The sequence below is a fragment of the Papaver somniferum genome, chromosome 8 (assembly GCF_003573695.1).
Source record: "Papaver somniferum cultivar HN1 chromosome 8, ASM357369v1, whole genome shotgun sequence".
Lineage (NCBI taxonomy): Eukaryota > Viridiplantae > Streptophyta > Magnoliopsida > Ranunculales > Papaveraceae > Papaver > Papaver somniferum.
This window is the reverse complement of record NC_039365.1, coordinates 171,525,499-171,549,551: the sequence shown is the minus strand read 5'-3', so window position 1 is coordinate 171,549,551 and position 24,053 is coordinate 171,525,499. Positions and strand designations below refer to the sequence as shown.

The 24,053-nt window shown below is 36.7% G+C and overlaps 2 protein-coding genes across 3 annotated transcripts; both read right to left on the bottom strand.

Annotated features, from left to right (window-relative positions):
• Positions 1-4,887: 4,887 nt before the first annotated feature.
• Positions 4,888-6,412, bottom strand: LOC113306460. Its single transcript, XM_026555393.1, has 2 exons — positions 6,278-6,412; positions 4,888-6,003 (listed from the first exon to the last, which is right to left on the bottom strand). Exons 1-2 carry the CDS (start codon positions 6,410-6,412, stop codon positions 4,888-4,890), a joined length of 1,251 nt encoding a protein of 416 aa, XP_026411178.1.
• A 9,287-nt stretch (positions 6,413-15,699) lies between these two features.
• Positions 15,700-22,354, bottom strand: LOC113303972 (malonate--CoA ligase-like). 2 transcript variants are annotated; one of them, XM_026553066.1, is made up of 17 exons: positions 21,959-22,354; positions 21,475-21,632; positions 21,064-21,240; positions 20,680-20,860; positions 20,487-20,575; positions 20,272-20,341; positions 20,010-20,062; positions 19,784-19,891; positions 19,375-19,473; positions 18,657-18,749; positions 18,495-18,572; positions 18,311-18,415; positions 18,106-18,196; positions 16,531-16,592; positions 16,254-16,433; positions 16,112-16,165; positions 15,700-16,024 (listed from the first exon to the last, which is right to left on the bottom strand). In XM_026553066.1, exons 1-17 carry the CDS (start codon positions 22,170-22,172, stop codon positions 15,986-15,988), a joined length of 1,851 nt encoding a protein of 616 aa, XP_026408851.1. In that variant the 5' UTR covers positions 22,173-22,354; the 3' UTR covers positions 15,700-15,985. The 2 variants fall into 2 exon arrangements, with proteins under 2 accessions (XP_026408851.1, XP_026408850.1); XM_026553065.1 differs by having other exon boundaries at positions 16,531-16,604; positions 21,959-22,352.
• Between the last annotated feature and the right edge of the window lie 1,699 nt (positions 22,355-24,053).

Sequence of the window (24,053 nt, the reverse complement as noted above, 5' to 3'; positions counted from 1 at the left end):
TCCCCTTTGGTATCTGATACCATGTAAGAATGTTGATCAATTGATTAATGGAGTTATTCTCAAAGATACAGGACTTGTCTCTTATATAGACTTGACTCAACAGAAAATGAAAGACTATTACAGGAGGTTTACCGACATAACAGAAAAATAGATATTCCGTTAAAGCATAAATAATAGTTGTTATTTGTTATTAAATCCTATGGCTAGGATTAGATGTATGACAGTAATCCGTACAATGTACGGATATATGACTCAGTCTAACAGACCCTTCGCTAGACTTTCTAACCAGTCCTTGTCAGACTGGATCGGTGTTGAAATAACATCATCGTCATTGGTTATGGATCAGAAATGATAGTAGTTCGGCTCTCGATCGGAAATGGTAAATAACTTTATTTATGCATTGGTCAAGTCCACTTTCTTTTTCAACATTGCTAATACAGATGCCAAATTATGAGTAGGATATCAAAATCCATATAAAACAGACAACTAGCACCCTCCTTAATAAATTGGTACCTCCATTAGCAGCCATATTCATTTTAAGTTCAAGGTATTTTAAAATGAAGGCATAATTAGGGGATACTCTCATAAATTAGTGGATACTCAAAAAAAAAAACATTATGAAGTATTTCGAAGAACCCCTTATCCAAATAAATTCGGTAATGGCTAATTTACCCTTGATAAATTAGGAATAAGTTAGTGTGTAAGATTAAACTTATAGATTTAGATTTTATCTTTTAAAGTGTTAGTTATAGAATAAATAAAGTATAAAAAGAAAAAAGGATTTTGGGAGATTTGAGTGAGGGATTTGATGTTGAGGAATCCTCATCTCACCAAGAACAAGAAGGTGCTTACATTAATGTGTGTGTTTGATTCGTCAGACTTCAGATAACAGTCGGCATTTCTAAGTTGATGAAGACAATGCCGACTCTAAGAAGTCGGTATTGCATTCATCAACTTAGCAACACCGACTTTTGGTGCTACCCCAATATCCAGGTATAGTCGGCATTGCGAGTATTGACCAGGACAATACTCACATAAACTAATTTCAATACAGAGATAAAACTAAATACTGGACAACAATGTCGACACTGTGTTCATAACTGCAGCCGGGATTTCATTCATACTTCAAGTAATGTCGACTTCTGCAGTCAGTATTGCACTTAACAATCGAGCAATGCCGACTGTTTATCTGTAACTTCAGTTTGATCGTCCTCTTCGTCTATTTCTTAATGATTTGCAATTGCACGTAATCTATCTTGTAAAACTTTTTTCGACTCCAGGATCAATTGACGATGAAATAAAGAAGTTATGGAAGAAGAAAAGAAAAAGTGAAGAAAAAGAGAAGAGGAGTCGACAGTTGGGAAGAAGGGATGCTTGAATTAGGTTTTTAGTGTTTTTTTAATAGGATAAAGTGCACTATAGTCATTTTATCACTAACAAAAATGCCCCCTGAGCTTATATTATACCCTATATAACCGTTAGTATCCCCCAATTTGTTGAGGTATCCCAAAATGTGGGACCTTTATACGACTTTTTTTTTCTTTATTTTTTCTAAATTTGCTAGAAAGGGATTTCACAAGTGTGAGAAAGGCAGGTTCAGCACCTGATCATTCTTCATTTACATGATTTCTCTTACAATATTTGGTTGGTTTACTATCTAGAGACATAAATTCTGTTAATGTAATTTACTCTAGATAATGAAAATTCGTTCATCTAAAATTGTTCAACTAAACTAGCACAATTTATGATTTTTATTATTCAAAATAAGTGATTGCATTCTTTGCATCAACGCAAATGCAGAAATTGTTGATGTCTTTCCGTTCATCTAATTCCTTCAAATATGGAAATGCACTCTGCTTCTCCAGCTGATCAAGATACCCCCTCAATAAGATAATATCCTTTAAAAGCCCCTGCCATGTCAGTTAACATGACTAGATCCTGCTACATTACTATTTGCATCATAACTAGCATCACAACATAAAATGTGGCAACTGTCAAGTAGATCAATGTTATTAGGAACCTGAATAGTTACGTAAGTATGAACTTCTTGGGTAATTGGTATATAAAAACATTGAGCTATGCCTATTGTAAATTTTAGAGTATAGTTGGTTGTATTTAAAGGTGTAACAGTCTTGCTCTGATAAATTCTAAAGCACCTATCTCTTCATATACTCCAAGTTCTGATGAAAATAGATTGTTCAGTTGCGAGATTTTCGCTTCTCTTTAACCATTTATCGAACCAAATAATAATATATATGTCAGAGACATCTTCGGAAGTTACATATTTCCCAAAAGTTGTGTTAGCCCAAACAACTTTCGCAAATGGGAAGTGTAGAAAAAGATGCTCAGTTTTTCAGCTGAGTTAATGTCGCAGAAACAACAAGGGTCTATGGGGATTATGTACCAAGAAAGTCTAACTCCTGTAAGAATGATACTTTTGATGCATTTCCAAATGAAAAGTTGAAGATTGGGAAGAATAGAAAAATTCCAAAGGGCTTTACAAGTAGATTGAGTTGTGTGGGGACTCTGCAAAAGATTGAGCTTTCCGGTAAGAGCTATAAAAGAGTTTATACACGAAATATCACCATTTTTGGTGTGGGACAAGATTAACCAATCCTCTCCGGTGAGAAAAATTCTAGTGTTGATCTCTAGTGAAAAACTATTAGTTAGCTCAATATTTCATATCCTAGCATGAGGGATCGATAATGAAATCAGAAGTTAACATATTAGGATCGGGATAACAATTGCAAAGAGGAGTCAAAGCATTAGGAATCCAATTGCCCGTATATACATGAATACTTTACCGATTCTTGACTTCCCAAATTGAATTTTATTTAATAATCTCTAGCCTTACAGATATACCTTTCCAGATCCATGAGAAGTCTGGTTGTTACCTAACACGCAAAGGATGATAATTCTTGAAATATTTACATTTCACGATTTTGACGAACATAGCTGTGTAAATTTTTTTTTTAAATCCTTAAAACCGAAACCTCCTTGAATTTTATGGGAGCAAATATTTTTCCACCATTTCATGTATATATCACCTAAACTTGTCTTTCTACACCAAAAATCCGTTTGAAATTGTTCAATTTTTTGAATTATGGTGTTGGGTATGAGGAAAGTATTCATATAACATATAAAAACATGTTTTGGAAGTATTATGGATCTGCCAGCTTGAGTTAGCTGCCTTCCTTTCCATTTACGTGTTTTATTTAAATCAAAATGATCAAGCAAATGACTAAAAAAGTCGGTTTTTTTCCTACCAATGAATAAAGGTATGCCTAGATATTTCTCTCTTAGATCAATTTTCTTAACTTTTAGATTACTAATAAGAGAGTCAACACTCTCATGGTGAATATTCTTGCAGAAAAAATAACCTGACTTGTCAAAATTGGTAACTTGGATAACGGTATAGCTAAAATCTTTGATAAAAGCCATCAATTATTAGCTTACCCATAGGAAGCTTTGACAAATATTAGGCAATCATAGGCGAAGAACAAGTGTGAGATACTTGATTCTCTTTGCTAATGTTTACACCATGGATTCGTTGGTTGTATTCAACATGTATGATGAATTTTTTTTTTTTTTGCTTGATAATAAGAATTTATTAATACCAAAGAATAATCCAAAAATACAAAATTGGCAACTTAGGTCTCAGACCGGAAAATAAAGAAACACAAGTCTGTATAGAATAGGCTTACAAAGAAGAGATAGTACGATAAAATCTAAAATATTTGGAAAAAAAGGGATTTCAGGTTTTGATAGGAAGGGAGGCCTTTCTGTATATACAAGATATTCCCTTTTATTCGTCCCTGCACCTTTCTTAGCCAAAGAATCTGTTCAGAAATTAACTTCCTTAAAGCTATGTATGAATTTCCATTGTATTTTACTGCAAATTTTCTTCCATCTTGTGATAGCTATCCAAGGAAGTTTTCCATTCTTAAAGGCTGATATGGCTGCACCTGAGTCAGTTCTAAAACAGACATTCAAAAAATCATTCTGCCCATTCACCTGCAAACAAAACTGCCATGATCTCTGCTAAGAAATTTGTTGCAATACCCAAACCACCTGTAGCAGCTACTTTAACACCTCCAGTACAGTCTCCTCCCATGAAACCAAAACCAACATCTCCAGGGTTCCCTCTTGCAGCACCATCACAACACATAAGTATTTGATCCCTTTTCGGAAGATGAAAGAAACATTTCTGAACATGTTCTGCACCTGAGATTAAAACTGTACCACGGTTTTTCGTGAACTTTATATCGTTGAAAATCATTTTAAAACACATATGCAACGAATATAAACATGACTATCAAATTATACATATTTCTTATAGTACTACTTCCGTTCCTGGAAAAGTGTTACTTTTTTCAGAAACGGAGGGAGTAATAATCAATTAAAAAGGTAGTTTTAGAAATCAAAACTAGTCATAAAAACCCAAGGTGACCAAACTTGTGGTACAAAAACCCCGTTAAACAAAATTGATACAAAAACCCCAAATTTCAAAATTGGTTTCATCAAATTCTTTGAGGTTTTTGTGTTACTTTTGTTTTTTTGGGTGTTTTTGTGCCACTTTTGTTTTGATTTGTGGATGGTAGTGACATCTTTAGAGTTATAACTCGTGGAACGTTTAGAAATATCCCCTTAACTAATAAGATAACTCATCTATTTTGGGAGGGCGAGAGTATTTTTTTTAACAAATTTTATTCATGAACTTCCAAGATTACAAACTTACAAAAGAGACACGGATCACAGGAACTTAAACGGAGAAACAAACGCACCAGAAACAAAACAAAAAAACGCCAGGAACGAGGACGGAAAGACAACCAATTGAAAAAGCAAATTGAGATAGAAGCTCCATGCAATAAATAGGTGAAGCGAGCTTCACTCGAGAGGAAGCGGGATAACGTCGTACTTATAGTCGTAGCCGTTGTGTCCAGTAAAAACGCCATCGTTCCTTTCAGTAACTTTTGTAGTCCCATTTTTCAAGATGTCGCGCTGAGTGTATGAGAAGGGTATGTCGTAGGGAACTCGCGTTGCCATCAGGCTTGCCTTCACTCTACTCATAGGTGGCACAGTGACGGTTCGCACAGACCCAACTTCAATGTTTTCGGTCGTCGTTGCTCCCCATTGTTTCGTTCCGATACCCTGACCAGAAATCTCAAGTTCACCCGATGCTATGAGTGGGACACCAAGGTTGCCAGTAAACTTGACACCAAGTTCCAACGAGCCACTTATACTCCAACTAGTTGTGTTAGAAACTGTAGTCTTGAGATTTACTTGTGACGTTTGGGGATGTTTAGTTCTATTACTTGAATCATCAGTGATTAGTGCAAGAGTTTTCTCATTGTAAAGCCTTGCATCAGTAAGGTGATATTTGACGTTTTCGATCTTCCTTGAGGTAAACGCCTCCTCAATCTCCATGTAGCTGCACACGTCCGGATAGTTATAAAGTGTGGCGAGGCAGTTCTGTCTACCAGCATCTGTGTATCTCTTGCATAATAAGCCGTTCTTCAAACTTCGCAACATGATGCGGTTGCCATCAAGTATCGTGGGTAAAAATACGGTGTTGGTGTCATGGTCTGCGGTGGACGCCTTCTTTAACCACACCCAATAACCAGGATCTACGCATGTCCAGTAAGTGCCAAACTGAACACTTTTCAGGCGTATGCCTCCATTGCGACTTGGAGACACCTCGTATTCAAAAAATGAAGAATTTTCGGCTTTGGAACTCAGGTTCATAAACCCGTACGGGCAGGCCTTCAGGTGGTTCTCGTTGTCACCCTTTATCCTGATAAGATCTGGCAATATAACGACAGATTCCCAGTCAATGAAGGTGAACCCATCAGTGTTGTCATCGGGCTGCAGTTTAGGCAATAAAGTCGAGCAACCTCGATAACTATCGGAATCGGCGATACCGTTGTACCTTCTAACGTAGTTGCCGGTATTTACATGGCGTAGCCTAATGACACTGTTGCCGTTTGAAACCTCGAAAAAAGGCTGGAACAGCGTGCAATTTAAATATGACTGATTCACCTCAGGTTTGTCGGCCATGGCAGTGATTTATCTGTTGGACGTGCCGAAATATGCCCAGTACTTGTTGTTCTGCAAAGACCGGATATGGATGAGTCCAGTTTTAGCTGGCACCACCTTGAATCTCGTCTCGACCCCGAAACTGTACTCTCCCTCGAACCGGAGGGCATTGGGTAAATGTGGATTTTCTTTGTCGAAGTGCAAGTATCTATTATTTTCGTTTGATTGGATAATGACATACTTGGGGAGTTTTTTTGCCATCACGGTATCTACCAACAACCACTCCTCCATCAACATGAGAAATTTTACTTTCTAATGGTACCTCCTCCTGCACATACTCTTGAGTAGTGGTAGGAGTTGTTGCTGCTGCTCCCATTTCTCTCTGAAGCTCAAGCAACTTTTTTTCTTTCTTTTTTGGTTTTTTCTTTTCTTTCTTGCTTGAATGCTTCTGTGCATATGAATCGTGCAGTACTTATCCATTTCAGTCTATTCTACATGTCTCTTTGAGGCCCGTTGAATCAAAAACCATTTCTTTTGTTCAAGTAGTTCATCACCTGAATGAGTCTGAAAAAGAATTTTAATAATTAAGCTGTTTAAGCTTAACTATGAGACATTCTACCTAATTTATTTAAATGATCTAAATAAAGTCTACGCCATTTCTAAAAGAAAACATTATCTAAATAAATACGTGCGCACCGGCTCATAAACAAATAACAATAATTATTATTGTTGTGTAAAGTCGGATAGGTGAAAATGACCCACCACTGGTTTTAACTATGTCGAATAAATCTTGAATCTTGGTTAGTCTAAGCTTATCTTCTGGAATCTTGTCTTTTCCTTCCGTCCTCTGCGGCCACCAACAACATTTCTAAATCCGCAACCAACCGCACCTCCGCCTCCTCCTTCAATCTTCTGCAACCACCACTAATACTATCATCGAAATCAATCTTGTGCTGGTGAGATGACAAATTTAAGTTTGGTTTCAACCAAATTTTACAAAATTAAACAAAGTTGAAACCAATGTATTTGTTGGCGGAAACACTAAGTTTACATTGAAATCAATTTTGGTTGTATCTTATTTTTGCTCAATTTTTATCATGAAATCAAAGTTTTAATGGCGAGACAATATTGGTAAACTAATTATTTTATGCCTAGTATATTTAGTCTGGCTTGGAAGTTGGCGCGTTTGGTTTCATAATTGAAGTTGTATTAGTGAATTGACAATTTTATGTTGAAACCAAAATTTTGTTTCAACATATTTTTGCCTAGTTTTTGTTGTTGGTACTAATGTCAGTCGGTGAAATGGTGTTTTTTTGGTGGTGGTGGTTGTGGTTAGTAGTGGTGCTAGTTGGAGGTGTATTTACGGTTAACTCTTTTTGATCGACTGGCGGAAAACGACTTCTCTAAGTCTTTCTACTTTGTTTTCATATGGTTTTAGCTTTATTAGGTCATCACTCGGTCAAACTCACAATTTTTGGTGTATCAAGCTTGTTGTCAAATTTGGTAGATCAGATCTATATCTTGATTTATAGTCTACTACAATCAGTCTCGGACTTGGAATAGAGCATGGTAGTTGATACCAAAATTCACCAATTAATTGACTTTGAAGATTGACTATCCTATTTACTCATATTATCTACCGCTGTAACCGCTCTATCTACTGAGACATGTCGTGTGACTTTAGTATGTTAAGATGAGTATCATAAAGAAGAACTCAAACAATATAAAACTTGTTGCATAATAGATTGAGAACAATTTATTGTTCGAAATATCACAATTGCACATTAAGTTCATAAGGAGTTGTCATGTTAGTTTATACGTTCACAAACTGATTTTCTCAGTTCGTGAACTTGAACTGATAAAATAAAGACTTGATGAATTAAATCTCAAATAACTCGTGTACACGAACTGATTTGCTTAGTTAGCGTACTGGACGATTATGAAATGTTTTTGGATAACTTTTCTTTCAATAGTACATGAACTGATTTATGCAGTTCGCGAACTGGTTGATTTTGAAAAGTTTCTGGATATTTTATGTATTTGAGTACAAAAACTAGATATCAAATATAAAAGGCTGAGCTACGAGACGACTAATTCTTCACGAACTATTTTGGATGGACAGTTCACGAATTGATTTTGGTAAAATTAAACTCCAAATTCATGCTTGTCGGTTCCCAAATAACTTTACCATTATTCTCTGGTTAACCAATTGGTGCATAACGTGTATTTCGACTAATATGCACACCTCTTTGTGATTCAAAGAAAACTTATCACATGCATACATGAACAATCTATATGGACAACTTAAGATTGTTTGGTTACAAAACACTTTGTAAACATGGAAACAAGTTTATGAACCTAGCTTTGTTTAAAAGATACAAAGTCGTGTTCATCGATATAATTAAAGGACTCTCTGTACATTAGAATCTCATTCCTAACACTAATGTGTCCTAGTTGTAGTTGGAATCGTCCTCTAAAGAGTTAGGTTTCATCTGGAGAAACTATATTAGATTACGACTTTTATTGTCTTCACTAAGTGATTTTTGAAGCCCGGTCAGACTATATTTTACCTGATAGATCTTTGTTATCCGGATCTTGCTATTATTGATTGTTATAGTTTCTGAACTATAGATCAGGAATAAGATATATAGAAATAAAAAAAAATACTTTTCGTACCATACTTTGTGATTTCAAAAGATAGATATCTAAAACACTTTGGTTTTGATTTTGTTTAGATTGTCCTTGTGAGGTGGAATCAATTAGGCATTTGTATAACTTTTGAAGAGAGTAAGTTGTCCTAATTATTGAGTTTTCTTGATACCTTACCTTTTTTTTCCCTTGAATATTCATATAGGTTTCCATTACCTTGATTGGATATATTTCTGAAGGAAATCAAATAGGTTATCTGTTAAAGGAAGAATAATTAGAAATCTTCCCTTAGGTTGAAGCAGACTCCTAGGATTTTAAAGGACATCATCTAGGGGAACCGTGTTGTGTAGGGTCTTGCGAGATCTAAGAGACGTAAAGATCACAACAGAAGTTAAATTGTTCGTAAGGTCGATTCGGTTTCAACTACAATCCAATCTAAAGTATGGTAGTAGGCTAACATATGTATCAACATAATACAATGTGGTTTTCAAGTTATGGACTAGGTCCAAGGTTTTTCTGCACATTGTAGTTTTCCTCGTTAATAAAATTTCTAGTATCTTGTGTTATTTCTTTTCCGCATTGTATTGTTTATTTCTACAATAAAAATATCACAAGTAGTACGTTAAATAACCTAGACAATTTTTGAACATAAAAGATATGATGAATCACAAGATTTATTCTTCTTGAAATATAGATTACAAGAGTTTCTCTTGTTGGAATTCGGTTCGGGTACAGTTCGGGTACTTACTAGGTTGATTATTAAGTATTTATTTTTGAGATCTTATAAGTAAACTTGTTTTATAACTCAGGTACATCATCTCATCTGTCGATATATACTACTTTTTGTAACAAGTTTTTCCATACAGGTTTCCGAACGAAAAATTTGGTGGTTTATACTTAGTACCTTTCTAATTGGTACCAGATGCAGGCAAAAACCGGAAAGACCTAATAAGTTTATGTTTGTAGAGATATGAAATCAATGGATAGGAGTTCTATCTCTGTTGACATACCACCATCATTTAATGATGCAAATTACTTATGGTGGAAAATAATTATGTGTTCCTTCATACAAGATTGTGCTACAGAGGGCTAACAAAATTTGTATAAGCGATTACCAATCCAGTGAATCCATAGGTATAAATTAATTTGTTTTACATAGATCATGTAATCAAAAACGTGTACTCAAAACATGTAAGTGCCCTGTATTTTGGTTTAAAAATAAACTCAGAATTGTCAAACATGATTTGAAAATTTTAATTATTAACCACTACGGGGAAATATTGATCAAAGAGTCAAGCCTCTAACTGATCAACCTCAGCGTTTAAATAGTCAACCTTTATTTATTCACAATGCCGAGGAAATCATGGTGTAGAACTAGATCTTTAACATTGGCAGAATATTCGAGAAGATTTTTATGCTCAGAAATCTAGACAAGAGTTCATAAAAAGTTCTGATAAAATCACTGATTACTATCATACTTCTATCAACAGAATGAAACACTTTAACCACATTGAAGCTCTTGGATTACCCAATGGTCAATGGCCTAGGATAAAAATGAGCGTGAAAGCCTTTTGATCCATCATTTTAATAGTATTAGTTCTACTTCTCAACCATACCAAAATGTTGTTTTTTTGAATTGTATTAAATCGTGTATTTCTGCAGAAGACAACACCAATCTTCTGAGACCTATTTACTTTGAGAAACTAAGGGAACCATCAAACATATGTCCTCTTGGACATCTCCTAATCCAGATGGTTTCCCTCCGGCCGGGGTTCTATAAGCATAATTTATAGTTACTGGAGATTCATGTGTAGAATACTATTAAATCAATCTTTGGGTCCAAACATTTGCTTAAATCTATCAGTGATACCTTTTTATAGCTCATCCCTAAATTCAATAATCATTCATTCCGTCTGACTTTATACCAATCTCCTAGTTACAAGATAATTAATTTCAAAGCTTTTTGTAAATAGAATGAGACCTTTACTGTGGTGCTAAAAATCATGTGACGTGGCTTATTTGGATGACTATACTTATTATGATGGCTATGACTATATTCAAACATCTAATGGTGAAGGTATGTGTATTGCCTCTACTGGTTATGTTAATTTGTCTACTCCTTCTATGCATTTTTTACTACAACAAGTACTACATGTTCCAAAGGCTTCACACAACCTTTTGTCAGTACATAAATTCATTAAAGACAATAGCTGCACTATAAATTTTTCTTCTACTGGTTACACTGTGCATGATCTTCAAACTGAGAAGATTCTGTTGCAGGGACCACAACATAATGGTCTATATCGTATCAACTTTCAAGCTCCACTTAAAAGCTTTTCATGCTGTCAAAGTCTCACCAACCATCTAACATCAAAGACTTACCCATCCTTCATTTCAAACATTTAGCAGACTTTCTCATAATTTGTCTTTATCTAGTGATGTAATAAAAACACCACTCTTTTGTGAATGTTGTCAGTTAGGTAGAGCTCATAAGCTACCTTTTTCAATTTCTACTTCTTTTACTATCAAACCTTTAGAGTTGCTTCATATGTACTTATGGGGACCTTCCCATGTAATGTCTAATAGTGGCTTCATGTACTATGTCAATATCATTGATGACTTTAAAAGGTTCTGTTGGTTTTTTCCTCTTCATAATAAATCAGATTTCAAGACCACTTTTTTAATCATTTTAAGTCTCAAATTGAAAATCAGCTTGCTCTTAAAATTATTACTATAAGATCTGATGGAGGTGGTGAATTCATTAACAATGAACTTTCTGAATTTACATCTACTAATGGTATAAAGCATGATATCAACTTGTCCTCACACATCTGAACAAAATGGCTTAGCTGAAGCTAAACATAGACATATTATGGATATTGGGTGAAATTTTTTAATTCAATCACAACTACCAGATGCTTTTTGGGTTGATTCTTTCATGACTGCTAACTATGTAATCAATAGATTACCCACTAGAGTACTTGGATTCAAGTCTCCATTTGAAGTTCTCTTTGGTAAACAACTAGATTATTCTATTGTAAGATGCTTTGGATGCTCCTATTTTCCATGGCTTAGGCCTTATGCGCCAAATAAATTAGCTCCAAGAAGTTCTCACTGTGTCTTTCTTGGCTATAGTGCACACCATAAAAGATATAGATGCTTCGAGCCAACTTCTGGCAAAGTTTACATCTCAAGACATGTGATTTTCAATGAAGATTGTTTTCCATATACTTCTCTTATGAATGGTTCTTCTCCAGCTTTACATGTTCTTACTTTTGATAAATTTAGCAACAAGTCTACTTCCACAGATACTTCACCTACTGCTTCAGCATCTCAGTCAGCTTCAATCACTGCAGATTCAAACTCAGTTCAGCATTCTACTTCAGCATTTACTTCTGCACCTACGTTGGTCTCCAACTCTCATAACATGCTTACTAGAGGAAAGGCAGGTATCTTGAAACCTAAAATGTACACAACCACTAATCATCCATTACCAACTCCATTAATATGTGCCTCTCTTCCCATCGCTCTTACATGTTTTTCACAAGCTATCAAAGATCCTAAATGGAAAATTTCTATGGGGCTATTTTGCGTTTTCTCCCCTCCCAAAATCGTTATTTAGCGTTTCCTCCCCAAATAGATTAAAATTAGTGTTTCCTCCCACCGTTACATTTTCCATCCAAAAATCTGTTAGTTGAGTCAGCTGCCATGTGCAAGCGTGGCAGGAAATACTTCCTATTGGCAAACTGCCCGAAAAGCCCTCATTTTCTTCCATTAAAAGTCGGAGAATACCAACCTTTGTCTATCGATTCTTCCTCCTTCCTCACTACCTCCAAATTAAAACAAAAGTTAAGTTGGCAGCAAATCTTTAAAACCCCCCCATCACCAATCGAACTTGACCCATTCAATTGATGTGGGAATCGAAACTGATGATTGCGAGTGTGGAAGAAGAATTAAGCGGTTAAAGTAATTGATGACAGTGGTGGTTCTTCTCATACTGGTGGTGTATGTATTGGGAGATTTGGAGATTTCTGGAGAGAGTCGTTACGGAGAGAAAACAGAAAACGAAATGGGGTATTGGCTCAGATCTGGTAATGAGTTTGAGTTGTTGGTCCGAAACAACAGAAGCATCGATACTTGATTTACGGTATCGAATGTTCGAGGGAGTGGAATAAGGTTGTGAGAGGGAGGAAAGATGATGTTGTTACTGCAGCCATGATAAACTACAGGATCAACAACAATAAATGAAACAGATTTGGGGATTTTTCATTCCATCCAAAATTGTAATTAATGGTATTTGTTCTTGAGAATCAGAGGGCAGTTAACAGTGAAAAATGGTTGGGTAGTATGGTTGTGGTCGATTGAGGCAGCGGTGCTCTTTCCAGTTCCCTAAAACAACAACAATGACGGAATTTCAATTGGGGATTCTTTAGATAGTGAAGGTTCAATGAGTGATGGTTGTATACAGAATTGAGCTTCTATTCGTTTGAAGGTGTTATGTAAATATCCAGCTGAGGTCGAATTCAGAAGAACAAGAAGATTCAGATGAAAAACGATTTTAGGAATTGAAGACTAGAGTTGAGAAACGGGATCTTGTGAAATTAAGGTTTGTGTTTGTTGATAGATTGAAGAGCTTAGAATTTGAAATGGGTTTACAAAGATGGAGTTTGAAATGAATTACCAGATAGGTTCCATTTGGTGTTTTGCGACATTGAGAGTCAGGGAAAAAAAAGGAAATTGAGGTTGGAAGAACTGAAGATGGTTTATTTCAGCAAAGAACATGAGGGTATACATGGTATTTTCTTTTACACGCGTATATTTTTGCCACATGTGTACTCCTGCTGACTCAGCTAACCGGACTCTGGATGGAAAAAGTAACGATGGGAGGAAACGCTAATTTCAATCTATTTGGGGAGGAAACGCTAATTAGCGATCTTGAGAGGGGTGGAAACGCAAAATAGCCCATTTCTATGCATGGAGAACATGAAGCTTTGAAGGACAATGGCACTTACTCTCTTGTTGATCCTGAACCAGGTCAGAATGTTGTGGGTTGTAAGTGGGTATATAGGATTAAACAAAATCCAGATGGCACTATTGCCAGACTTAAATCCAGGCTGGTTTCCAAAGGTTTTCATCAACTTGCAGGTCTTGACTTCAATGAAACCTTCTCTCCAGTAGCTAAACCTACCACTATTAGGTTGATCTTATCATTGGAAGCTAATTTTGGTTGGGAGATATTATTACAATTGGATGTGAGTAATGCTTTTCTGCATGGTGATCTTGTTGAAGATGTCTTCATGACCCTGCCTCCTGGCTTCATTGATCCTTCTAGACCAAATACAGTATGCAAGCTTCATAAATCTCTGTATGGCTTAAAACAAGCCCCTAGGGATTGGTATGATAAACTCCATTCAATTCTCCTTTCTTGGGTTTCGTTGCCTCAGCTGCTGATACCTCTTTGTTTGTGCAAAGATCTGGTAAAAGAATAATAATTTTTTCTGGTCTATGTGGATGGTATCATCTTAACTGGTACCTGCAAGGCCTATTGCTCTGAACTTATTGATATTCTCGGTGCTCAGTTTCCTCTAAGGAGTTTGGTTCCTTTGCACTAATTTTGGGGATTGGAGGTCAAGAGGAACTCTACTGGTCTTTTTCTGTGTCTGTTCAAGTATGCTCTAGATTTTTTGGGCAAGACTAAAATGGTTGGTGCTAAATGTTGTTCTTCACCAACTTCTACTTCATCTAAGTTAAGTGCTTTCGATGGTGATCCTCTTGATAACCCTACTGAGTTTAGGTACTTCGTAGGTGCTCTTCAGTACTTGACTTGGACTAGGCCATAGTTAAGCTTCTCTGTAAATCAAGTGTGTCAGTTTATGCACAAACCCCCTACTGCTCACATGATTGCTTCGAAACGCATTTTGAGGTATGTAAAAGGCACTATTGATCATGGTTTACTTCTCCAAAGGTTTGCATACTCTCCAGGGATTTAGTGATGCTGATTGGGCTGGTTCTCCGGATGATAGGAGATGCACCATTGGCTTCAGTATCTTCTTTGGCAACAATCCTATCTCTTGGTCAACCAAAAAGCAAGCTATTGTTGCACGCAGTTCCAGTGAGGCTAAGTACCGTGCTTAGCTCACACTGATGTTGAGGTTGTTTGGCTGTGTCAATTGCTGCGGGATCTTCATATTTTTATACCTTCTCCTCCTTTGCTGCGCCGTGACAATCTTGGTTCTATTTCTGTGGCTTCCAACCCTGTCTTCCACAGAAAAATGAAGCATATGCCTCTTGATTTTCACTTTGTCCGTGAGTTGGTCCAGCACAAAAATCTCCAGATTTTTTATATTTCCACTATTGAGCAGCTTGCCGATATATTTACTAAAGGTTTGAGTGGTCCTCGTTTCTCTCTGCTAAAGGACAAGCTTCATGTTGTTGGTTTTCAAGCTCTCCAACACGCTCAACTTGCGGGGGTGATAGACACTCGTACAACCTGTCACTAATCCAGCCTGTAATCCAGCATGTCACTCTTATGCTGACTGTACCTATCATGTTATTGTATCTGTCAGTTAATGTGTGGTTGATATGTACTGACTATATATAGTCTTTGTCCTGTGTCTGTAAAGCTCTGTCATCATTTTATAAACAATGTTATCTGTCGAGACAATACGGAGTCCTCAACCTGTAGTACTATCATCAGATGGGACTGAGCTCATGGAGTGGAGTAAAAATACCTTTGGTCATATATCCAGAGTCAGAAATCCATCTTAGAGAAAATAGAAGTTCTTTTAAAGAGAGAAAAGATGTTTTGGGAACGGAGAAATAAGTGTACTTAAGATACTTTGCAGTGATAAGAACACGAGAAGCTTTCACATCTCGACTACTTACAGATGATACAAACAAGAATTCTGAGAACTTAAGGTTCTTTTTGGTCACAGATTTAGGCTATTTCTTTTGTTTTATCTCATTTTTCATGTTAGCCAACCTTGGTCCATTTCAAGGCCGGGCTAGTCTGTATACAACTTCTTTAGATTGACTAAACAGAATATATCAGAAAAATATAACACTGATACCTTAAAATAAATTAGAGTGGAAGCGATGAGATATTTTACTAAATTGAATAGGATAAGGTCTGTCTATTATTGGTGAGATTTGACGCGATGAAACCTGATTGTATTTGGATTTGGTAAATGTAGACTATGTAGTTACTAGGGTAGCAAGCTTCCCAACCTTCGAACTCGAGGTCTCACTCTGCGGGTCCTAATAGCTGTTGCCTGTTGCATTATACTTCATAGTTCATATTTCAGCAATCGAGCTTGGTCTTTAGCTCCTTCTTGTTCACCTGAAAGAAAACAAAACCTTAATTGCTAAACAATAACGTGTCGCAACAGCACGATATAAAAAAAATTACTTGAAGGTAAATGTTTACCTTTCCCATGGCATTGCGGGGAAGTGAATCCCACAATATCAACCTCGTTGGAATCTGAAAATGAAATAGCTTGATTAGTTAGGATAACGTGTCAAGACTACTCTATTTTAAGGTACTGAGCTTCAGAACAAGAAACACAAACTTTGTACGGAGCAAGTTTATCCTTAGCCCACAACTGTAGTTCTTCTAAGCAGACAGCTGGTTTGAACTCTTCTTTTGCTCTTTGCTTTGCATCTGCCTCGGGTACGATTATCGCAGTGACAGCTTCTCCATAGTCTTTATCTGGTAAACCTAGTACACAACACTCTGACACGACCGGGTGCTGTTGTGTGCAGTAAAGAAAACAATGAGTTCACCAAGAACCATATTGCAAATTCCTACCAGCAGAAGAAGTAAAAAGAAAAAGAGTGAAAACTTACCTCTAAAATCACTGCTTCAATCTCTAATGCAGATAACTTGTAACCACCGACCTTCATGATATCTGCATTTGTACCTGCCAGTGCAGCGTAAGAGCTATCAAAGGGCTGGCCTAATGAACCTCAAAAATGAACACACAATCCTAATCCAGCAAAAAAAATAAAATACTCCAAAAACAGAGGGAGTATATGTTTTAGAAATGGGAAGTAGCAGCCGATGCACAAAGGGTAACAAGGGTTTGAGCAGATAGTTGGTTAACATACACATCTGAAGCCATCCAGAAGATCAATTTCCACAAATAAGGTGTTATAAACGAGAATGGGGTTTACCTCACTTGGTTAGAGAGGTTTAGTAAACACGGAACCTTTAACGAACACAGAACTCTTGGTTCTTCTCATATCATTGCCACTTCTTGGTTTAGCTTAGAGTCCCAAACCCAACACTAGAAACTCCCTAGAATTTTCAAGATGGCATGACTCCAACGTTGGAAATAGAATTGGGTTTATAAATTAAACAGTCAAAACTCACAACAGGGGATTATAGAATGAACACTTAGGACATAGGACAAAAGAAGAAGGTTTTATATCTCCCAAAACTTCAAGCATACACAAATGACAGACCACTCTTTCGTACACGACTCACTCACTTGATTCTCTGGATTACTTACCCGGAGTCTTACACAACACTTCCTTGTTCCTCTCAGTTACAACTTAGCTGTCTCAACTCCCCTTTTATAGGGAGTTCTAACTGATTAAAAACATTAGATTAAGGTATCGACTTTGACTAAACTTTAGATTAAGAAATCTCCAGATTTCTTATCTAGTTAGACCAACCTAAATTTCTCTACAACCTACTAGATAAAGCTAGACATATCAAGACAATTCTAGACTAGTATGAACACAAATTATATTTGGTTTTCAACATCCTCCTTAAACTTGATTCGCTGGTAACTACAAGGATTGAAGTACATGAAGTCTCGAGACCAAGTTGTGGATATCCACACAAAACCGCTGAAACACGGGTCTTTATCAAGTTACACGAAATACTTGGGAGTTACCGGCAAATCAAGTTTAATGGAAGATGTTGAAAATTTAACTTGATTTTGTTCATGGTAGTCTGGAATTATCAAGACACATCTAGTTTTATCTAGTAGGTTGTAGAATTATCTAGAGAACTCTAAGAAAGATAGCTTTATAAAGTAACATGAGTTAAGAAACTAGAGTACTCTATTCGGTTGTATACAACTCTATTTAGCCTTTGAACCCAAACCCATTTCCAACATCTAGAGCTTCACTATCACTGATCTTCAAGGTTTCTCTCTATCTGACCAGACTAAACTAGAGTACTCTATTCGGCTTCTAGCTGATTCTGGATATTTCTCTCTCTTGGTTCTACCAGTTATATGTAACTGTAGGCACTAGACACCATAATTACGTATTACAGTTGTAACTTGAACTCATTAGCACAAACCAAGTTTACAACATAAGAAAACATAGAGATGATGGCTGTAAGAATCAGATAATATCCACAATATGGTAAAAATAAGCAGCAGTTACATAGAGATGGAGGTATCTTACGTCCCAAAATAACGTAGTATCCATCCTCGTCAACTTTAACTGTATCCCCAGTCAGAAAGAACCCACCTTCAATAAAAGATTCCTTTGTCACCTGAGATGATAAAGTATAATTATGTCAGCAGCTAAAACCAAAAGGACATTTTAGCTTTCATCAGATTCAAGAAGGAAAATATCTTGAGAAACATATCTTAGAAGCAATCAGTACCTCTGGTCGCTTCCAGTATTCCTTAAACTGTGAAGGGCTTCTAATACAAAGCTCGCCTACTCCGTTTGTGTCATTCCCAGCGCCATCATCTAAAAGAATTTTAGCCTGTAAAATTCCCCAACTGATAGTTACATATTAGCCACATAATTGTTCATTCTTGTCAGTTTCTTGGAATCTTACGGACCTCCACACCAGGTAGTGGCTTTCCAACAGTTCCTCCCTTTCTCAAACCTTTCAAGGGGTTTGAAAGTGCCATAACAAACTGAAAATCATGTCAATGATAACAATTAGAAGAAATATATCACCACAAATGAGGAACAAAACAGCCAACAGCTTAATCACAGACCTCAGTCATGCCATAACGTTCTAAAAGCCAATGGCCTGTTATGATTTCCCACTGCTTCATAATGGGATAAGGAAGTGCAGAGGAACCACACATCTGCCAAAGAAATTGTAAAAGTCAGTCACAAAGCATGTAGTAATTCACTTTGGTAACAGGAAAGTATACAAATCAGAGAATATGGAGAGGTTCAATTCAAGTAGCTAAAAGTTCACTATGATAAAACATGTAACAGAATAAGTTACAGTAACGATTGAGAAATTAAGTTCCAATCAAAGATTGTTTCCTGTCTTTATCCCGATGTTACCTTTTTCTAGATACTGACAAACACTTTCTTCTTGTGCGGGAAATTTAATTGAAAGTTGAAACTGATCTGATAATATTATTTCCCTTCAATGAACAAATCCTAGCTAGTGTAAACTGTTGCTTTTCAATTAGCACTCTACGGTAAGATTTTAAGAAGATATAATGTACAAGTGAGTGAGTAAAGGTACAACTTATATTGGATTATCTTCTTATGAATCTTATTTTCCAACATGGTCTGCTTATTACTTCTAAAGCTAGTTATGGCTTCTTCTGTTTTTTCCTTTTAATGGTACACATGCATATTCCCTGACAACATAATATATCCATGGTTCACCTATAGAAACCAAAACTGAATCATGGATTAACCAACCATAGAAACATAGTGTAGACAAGACAAAAAGGAAATGGAATTAATTACCATAAGACGCAACTGGCTTGCAGCTGAGGCTGAAGTAGCTTGTAAGTCTGGATCCATCGCTTCGTATCCTTGTAAAAATCTAGTGTACATGGTTGGAACCTAAGTAATACAAACACTCTTCAGATTATTCCCTTAAGGGAACAAATCGCCCACAAGTTTATAGTTGGAAATTTGTAGCCTCATTATGTGCTTCTTGAGAACAAGTACCGCATAGTATTAACAATTGCCAACAACGGGCAGAACTTGATTAATTTTTCTTGAAGAAGCCTTTCATAAATGGCCCAAAATATGTGAATACAAGTACGAGAATGAAATTTAGAAGGGGAAATGGTTCATGTAATGTAAAGGCCTGACCAATAAACTAAATATATGGGATTAAAATGAAAAATACTATAAGAATCAGACTTACTCCTGTAAACACAGTAACAGCATCATCCAACTTAGTTCCATCTTTTGGATATGATTCACGCCATCTCTGCCAGATTCCACTCACACTAAATTTTGGCATGAACTCAACCTTCAATGAAACAAGTTGACAAACAAATAGGTTATAGCACAACCTGAAAGATTTTCCGAAAATGTTCTGCAACTGTTGGAAAGAGCTTTTGTGGGGAAAGCAAGTAAGAGGACATTACCACTGCACCGGCATAGAGAGGAGCAAATAAGGCATTAAAGAGCCCATGAACATGTAAAAGTACAAGTTAAGGCACACATAGAGAAGAACTTCGATAAAAGATATATAGCATCAATGTAAAGAGCCCAGGAAAACCCTAGCTTATAATTCAAAAAAACAACCCATGAAAATTTTGAAAGATAGTTTTGAAACTGAACCTAAAAATCCACAGTGAACAGTACTTCACTGCAACAGTATGTAGACATATGGTACCCAAAGGATATGGTGCAGAGGTAGGCAATTTAAAATTCGATCTGCAGATGAATATTCCCACGCCTCTATCAACATTTGGACCTGCAATCAAGGCAAATATAAAGTAAAAAATGTTATCGCCAAAGCATAAGCCCATAAGAGATCAAGTAGAATAAATGCCATTTTTACTTCACAAGTAGCGAATCCATATTGTAATACACTTTTGCAGGTCGTAATAAGCAAGTACCTGTGCAAGAATTCCCTTGTGTGTGTGAACCACTCCTTTTGGTTTGCCTGTTGTACCACTAGTATATAAAATCAATGCAATGTCATCTCCTGCAGCATCAAACCATGTTCAACTAAGTTCTCCTTTTCGTTTGACTGAATTTAGAACATTCTTCTGTTATTACAAGTGCAAATGGTACAAATATAGAGATCACCTTGGGCCTCTTTCGAGGTTTTAATTTCATCCACTTGTAAATCCTGTGGATGTTCATCTGTACTTGCCGTTGATATAGAACTGGGAACTGAAGGAACGACAGAAAAATGAGCAGAACATTTGGCAGCAATACTCTCCATAAGAACTTGATGATCTTGTGTGCTTAAAATCATGGAAACATCCTACAAACAAAATTGTTGCAAGGTTCTACGTAAATGATCTCGCACAAAAAAGGGTATCAAGCACTGAAGAAGGGATGCAGAATGTACTAGCACTTCTATCAGATGTGTTGAGAAGTCAACTAACATAAATCAGGGCGGCAATCTCCAAATAGTGCTAGTGCAAGCCAAAAAGTAGGAACAGAAGGGAAGGAGATGCAACAAACCGCATCATTCATAACATAAGAAAGCTCAGCTTCTGGATAGCTGAGTGCAAGTGGAACTGCACATCCACCAGCAAGCCAAGTCCCAAGCAAACCCGCAACTAATTCAGCTGATGGCTTAGCCACAATTCCTACCCGAGCTCCACCAAGATTTCCTGTGTCTTTCACTGCTTCAGGTGCCTGTACAAGAATTTACATAAAAGGAAAGAAAATTGGAAAAATAAGCCCTCCAGATTCAAATGTAGCATCAAAAGACGCAGTTGATCCACCGTCAAGAAGTCATGGTGAAAACATATTACTTGCAGTAAATACAAAATTACAAAAAAGAAAAAAAAAGGCGCCCACACAACTGCAGATTCATTCATGTAAAGTTGCAAAAATAAACAAAAAAATGAACAAAATTGTTTGACTTACATTTCTCAGAATGTCATTGCATATCTTCACAGCAGTACTGATGAGTTGAAAATTACTGTAGTTATTTCCTTCAGCTCTGATCCCAATTTTATCTGCAGCCGCAGATCCCTTCCTAATAGCTGCTTTTGCTACCTCCATGAATGTAGATGATGATGATGCTGTTGAATGAGACAACCACAACCAAATTCAGTATCAATGCAAGAAGATAACAATTAGCAAACTAAAAGAATTCAAACTTCACATTTCCGTGCTGTTATCAGAATCCAACACAGCAAATCTCAAAATTTCTCATCACAACCACCCAATTTACTTATAATCAACCATTTGAACCACAAAATTAACAAAATTCAAATGAAAATAAGGAACCCCACAATCAAAAATCCAAACTTTCATTCAAATTTGACATTTTCAAGCACAAATTTACGATGAAAATGAAAAAAAAATCTGGCACAACAAAACCCAGAAAAGTTAAAATTGAACCTACATGAATACGAACGTGAGGAACAAGTGAGGAAAATACTAGGAATTCTTCTTCTTCTTTTTCGATGGTCAATGAATTGAAACCCTAGGTTTGGTCTATCAGACAGTGAAAATGAAGATTCTTTAATTGTACATAGATAACGAAGAAGATGATGATAATGAAAGATAGTATTTTTAGGTTTTTTGAAGAAGTAGTTGGAAGCTTTAAATGAATTCATCAGGAGTAGTCAGTCCTTCTCACTAACTATTTACTACTAAAATTAGTGACCGCCCATTTCACACCATTGATCTTGTTTTGATTTGTTTAGTCATTTTTAATTTGATTAGGACATTTATGTTCTTGATTTGTAGGGTTTAGGTAGGGTTTTTCAGAAGGTGGTGGTGGTGGTAGTGGTAAGTAGAAACGTGTCTGTTGGGAATTTGTCGATTTGGTTTAGCGCGAATCGGTGGTGATGTGTAGGCAAATGGCATTGCAAATTTTGGTACATGATACTGCGTGACCTGCTGACAGCACAAGCTTACGGCCCAAAAGCATGGGCTTGTTTGTTAGATCCAATGGTGTAGGGGTGAGCATGGGCCGGTATGGACCGGTTTTTACCCCATTCGCATCCAATCCAATTTATTACGGATTTCAACTTTTGCATCCACTGGATGCGCGGATAAACGGATTGGATGCGGATAATCCAATGGATTTGTGTTAGTTAAAATTTATAATGAAAAAATAAAATCAAAATAGATGACTTCTTATACAACATACACATTTTATATATGTATATAAATATAGAAGTGTCATGGACAACACTCCAAGAAAACACCTTAAAAATTCCAAAACTATCTGTATATTTTCTAGAAACTATATAAATGCCCTTAATCTAACGGATATGGATGTCCAGCGGATTTTCAAGCTTGCATCCGGGACCAATCCATTACCTGTTGGATTTCAAAAATTTCATCCGCGTCCAACCCATTGGAGAACGGTCCGGACATCCATCCGCAAAAATATGGTTGGTCCCGGTTAAATCCGCGGATTACGGATAAAATGCTCACCCCTAAATGGCGACATCAACTTCATGGTACTCAAGAATCAAGATATTTTGTGGATGAAGGGACAGACGGATTCCTGGGACGTCGCACTCATATAAACCTTTTAACTGGGAATGGTGAATCCTTGGGCGCTGACTTTCACAACATCAACTTGATGGTACTCAAGATTGAGATTTTGAAAGTCATCGACTGACCTTTAGGAGGCATCATGAGGAAAAAGTTTTGGAGGAAATGCTTGGGGGTATATAACTATTTGAGGGTGAAAACAGTTTCTGCTGATGTTGGTAATTTTGAGTATGTGGGTGAAAAACGAGTCTAAACCCTAAACAATGTACTGCAAGGGAGTACTTTGATTTGAGAGATCAATCTGTACAAATCCGGCCTAAACTAAGAAATGACCATTCCAGATTTGCTTCGGTCACAAAGTGAAGGAGATGGGGTTGGTCTACGGAGGGAAGCGAAGAGAGTGTTGAGACCAGAATAGTTGATTCGGGAAGAATAGTTGTTTGAAGACTTGTATCAGAAAGTGGAAAGCTAACAGATGGGAAAGCTAACAAGTGATTTCCTAGTGTTGTATTCTCCTGACCCAAACTTGTGTTTGGTGGAAATAGGTGAGACCTATTTATACAAGTTGTAAGAAACGTACCCTGACCTCGTAAGAAGTGGAAACGGTTGAGTAAATGGAAGAAAGCGGTAACGGGCCTAGAATTGATGTTTCCATAATGAAGGAAACATTTCACCATTACTCCTTGTATTTACTAACCGCCTCACTCTTATGAAACTTTCTTGTAACGGGCGTAGTGTACACCGCACGCTGTAAACTGCCAGACCAATACCCTGATGAGCATCTCCCAGTTTGTGACATGTTTTGATGTCTCGAGTGTTTTCGTGGAAAACATGTAGCATGTTGCTATTGTTTGGCAAGTTAATATTGAGAGGCTTGTCGGTTCGGTGGTGACCTTCGACGGCCGAGATTTTTTATCTTGAGAGGAAGGTTAGTTGTTGATTGTGGTTACCTTCCGTTGGTAGCTAGTGGTGTGGCCACGGTGCTGGCA

Excerpts from the sequence above, each read along its gene's own strand:
- LOC113306460 (XM_026555393.1), bottom strand. The coding sequence starts at position 6,412 with ATGGGAGCAGCAGCAACAACTCCTACCACTACTCAAGAGTATGTGCAG. Across the intron at positions 6,004-6,277 it reads ATGGCAAAAAAACTCCCCAA|CCTTTTTTCGAGGTTTCAAA; the intron begins GTATGTCATTAT and ends ACGCTGTTCCAG.
- LOC113303972 (XM_026553065.1), bottom strand. The coding sequence starts at position 22,172 with ATGAATTCATTTAAAGCTTCCAACTACTTCTTCAAAAAACCTAAAAAT. Across the intron at positions 20,063-20,271 it reads AAATTGCCTACCTCTGCACC|ATGTTCATGGGCTCTTTAAT; the intron begins ATATCCTTTGGG and ends TTGTACTTTTAC. Across the intron at positions 18,573-18,656 it reads AACGTTATGGCATGACTGAG|TTTGTTATGGCACTTTCAAA; the intron begins GTCTGTGATTAA and ends CATGATTTTCAG.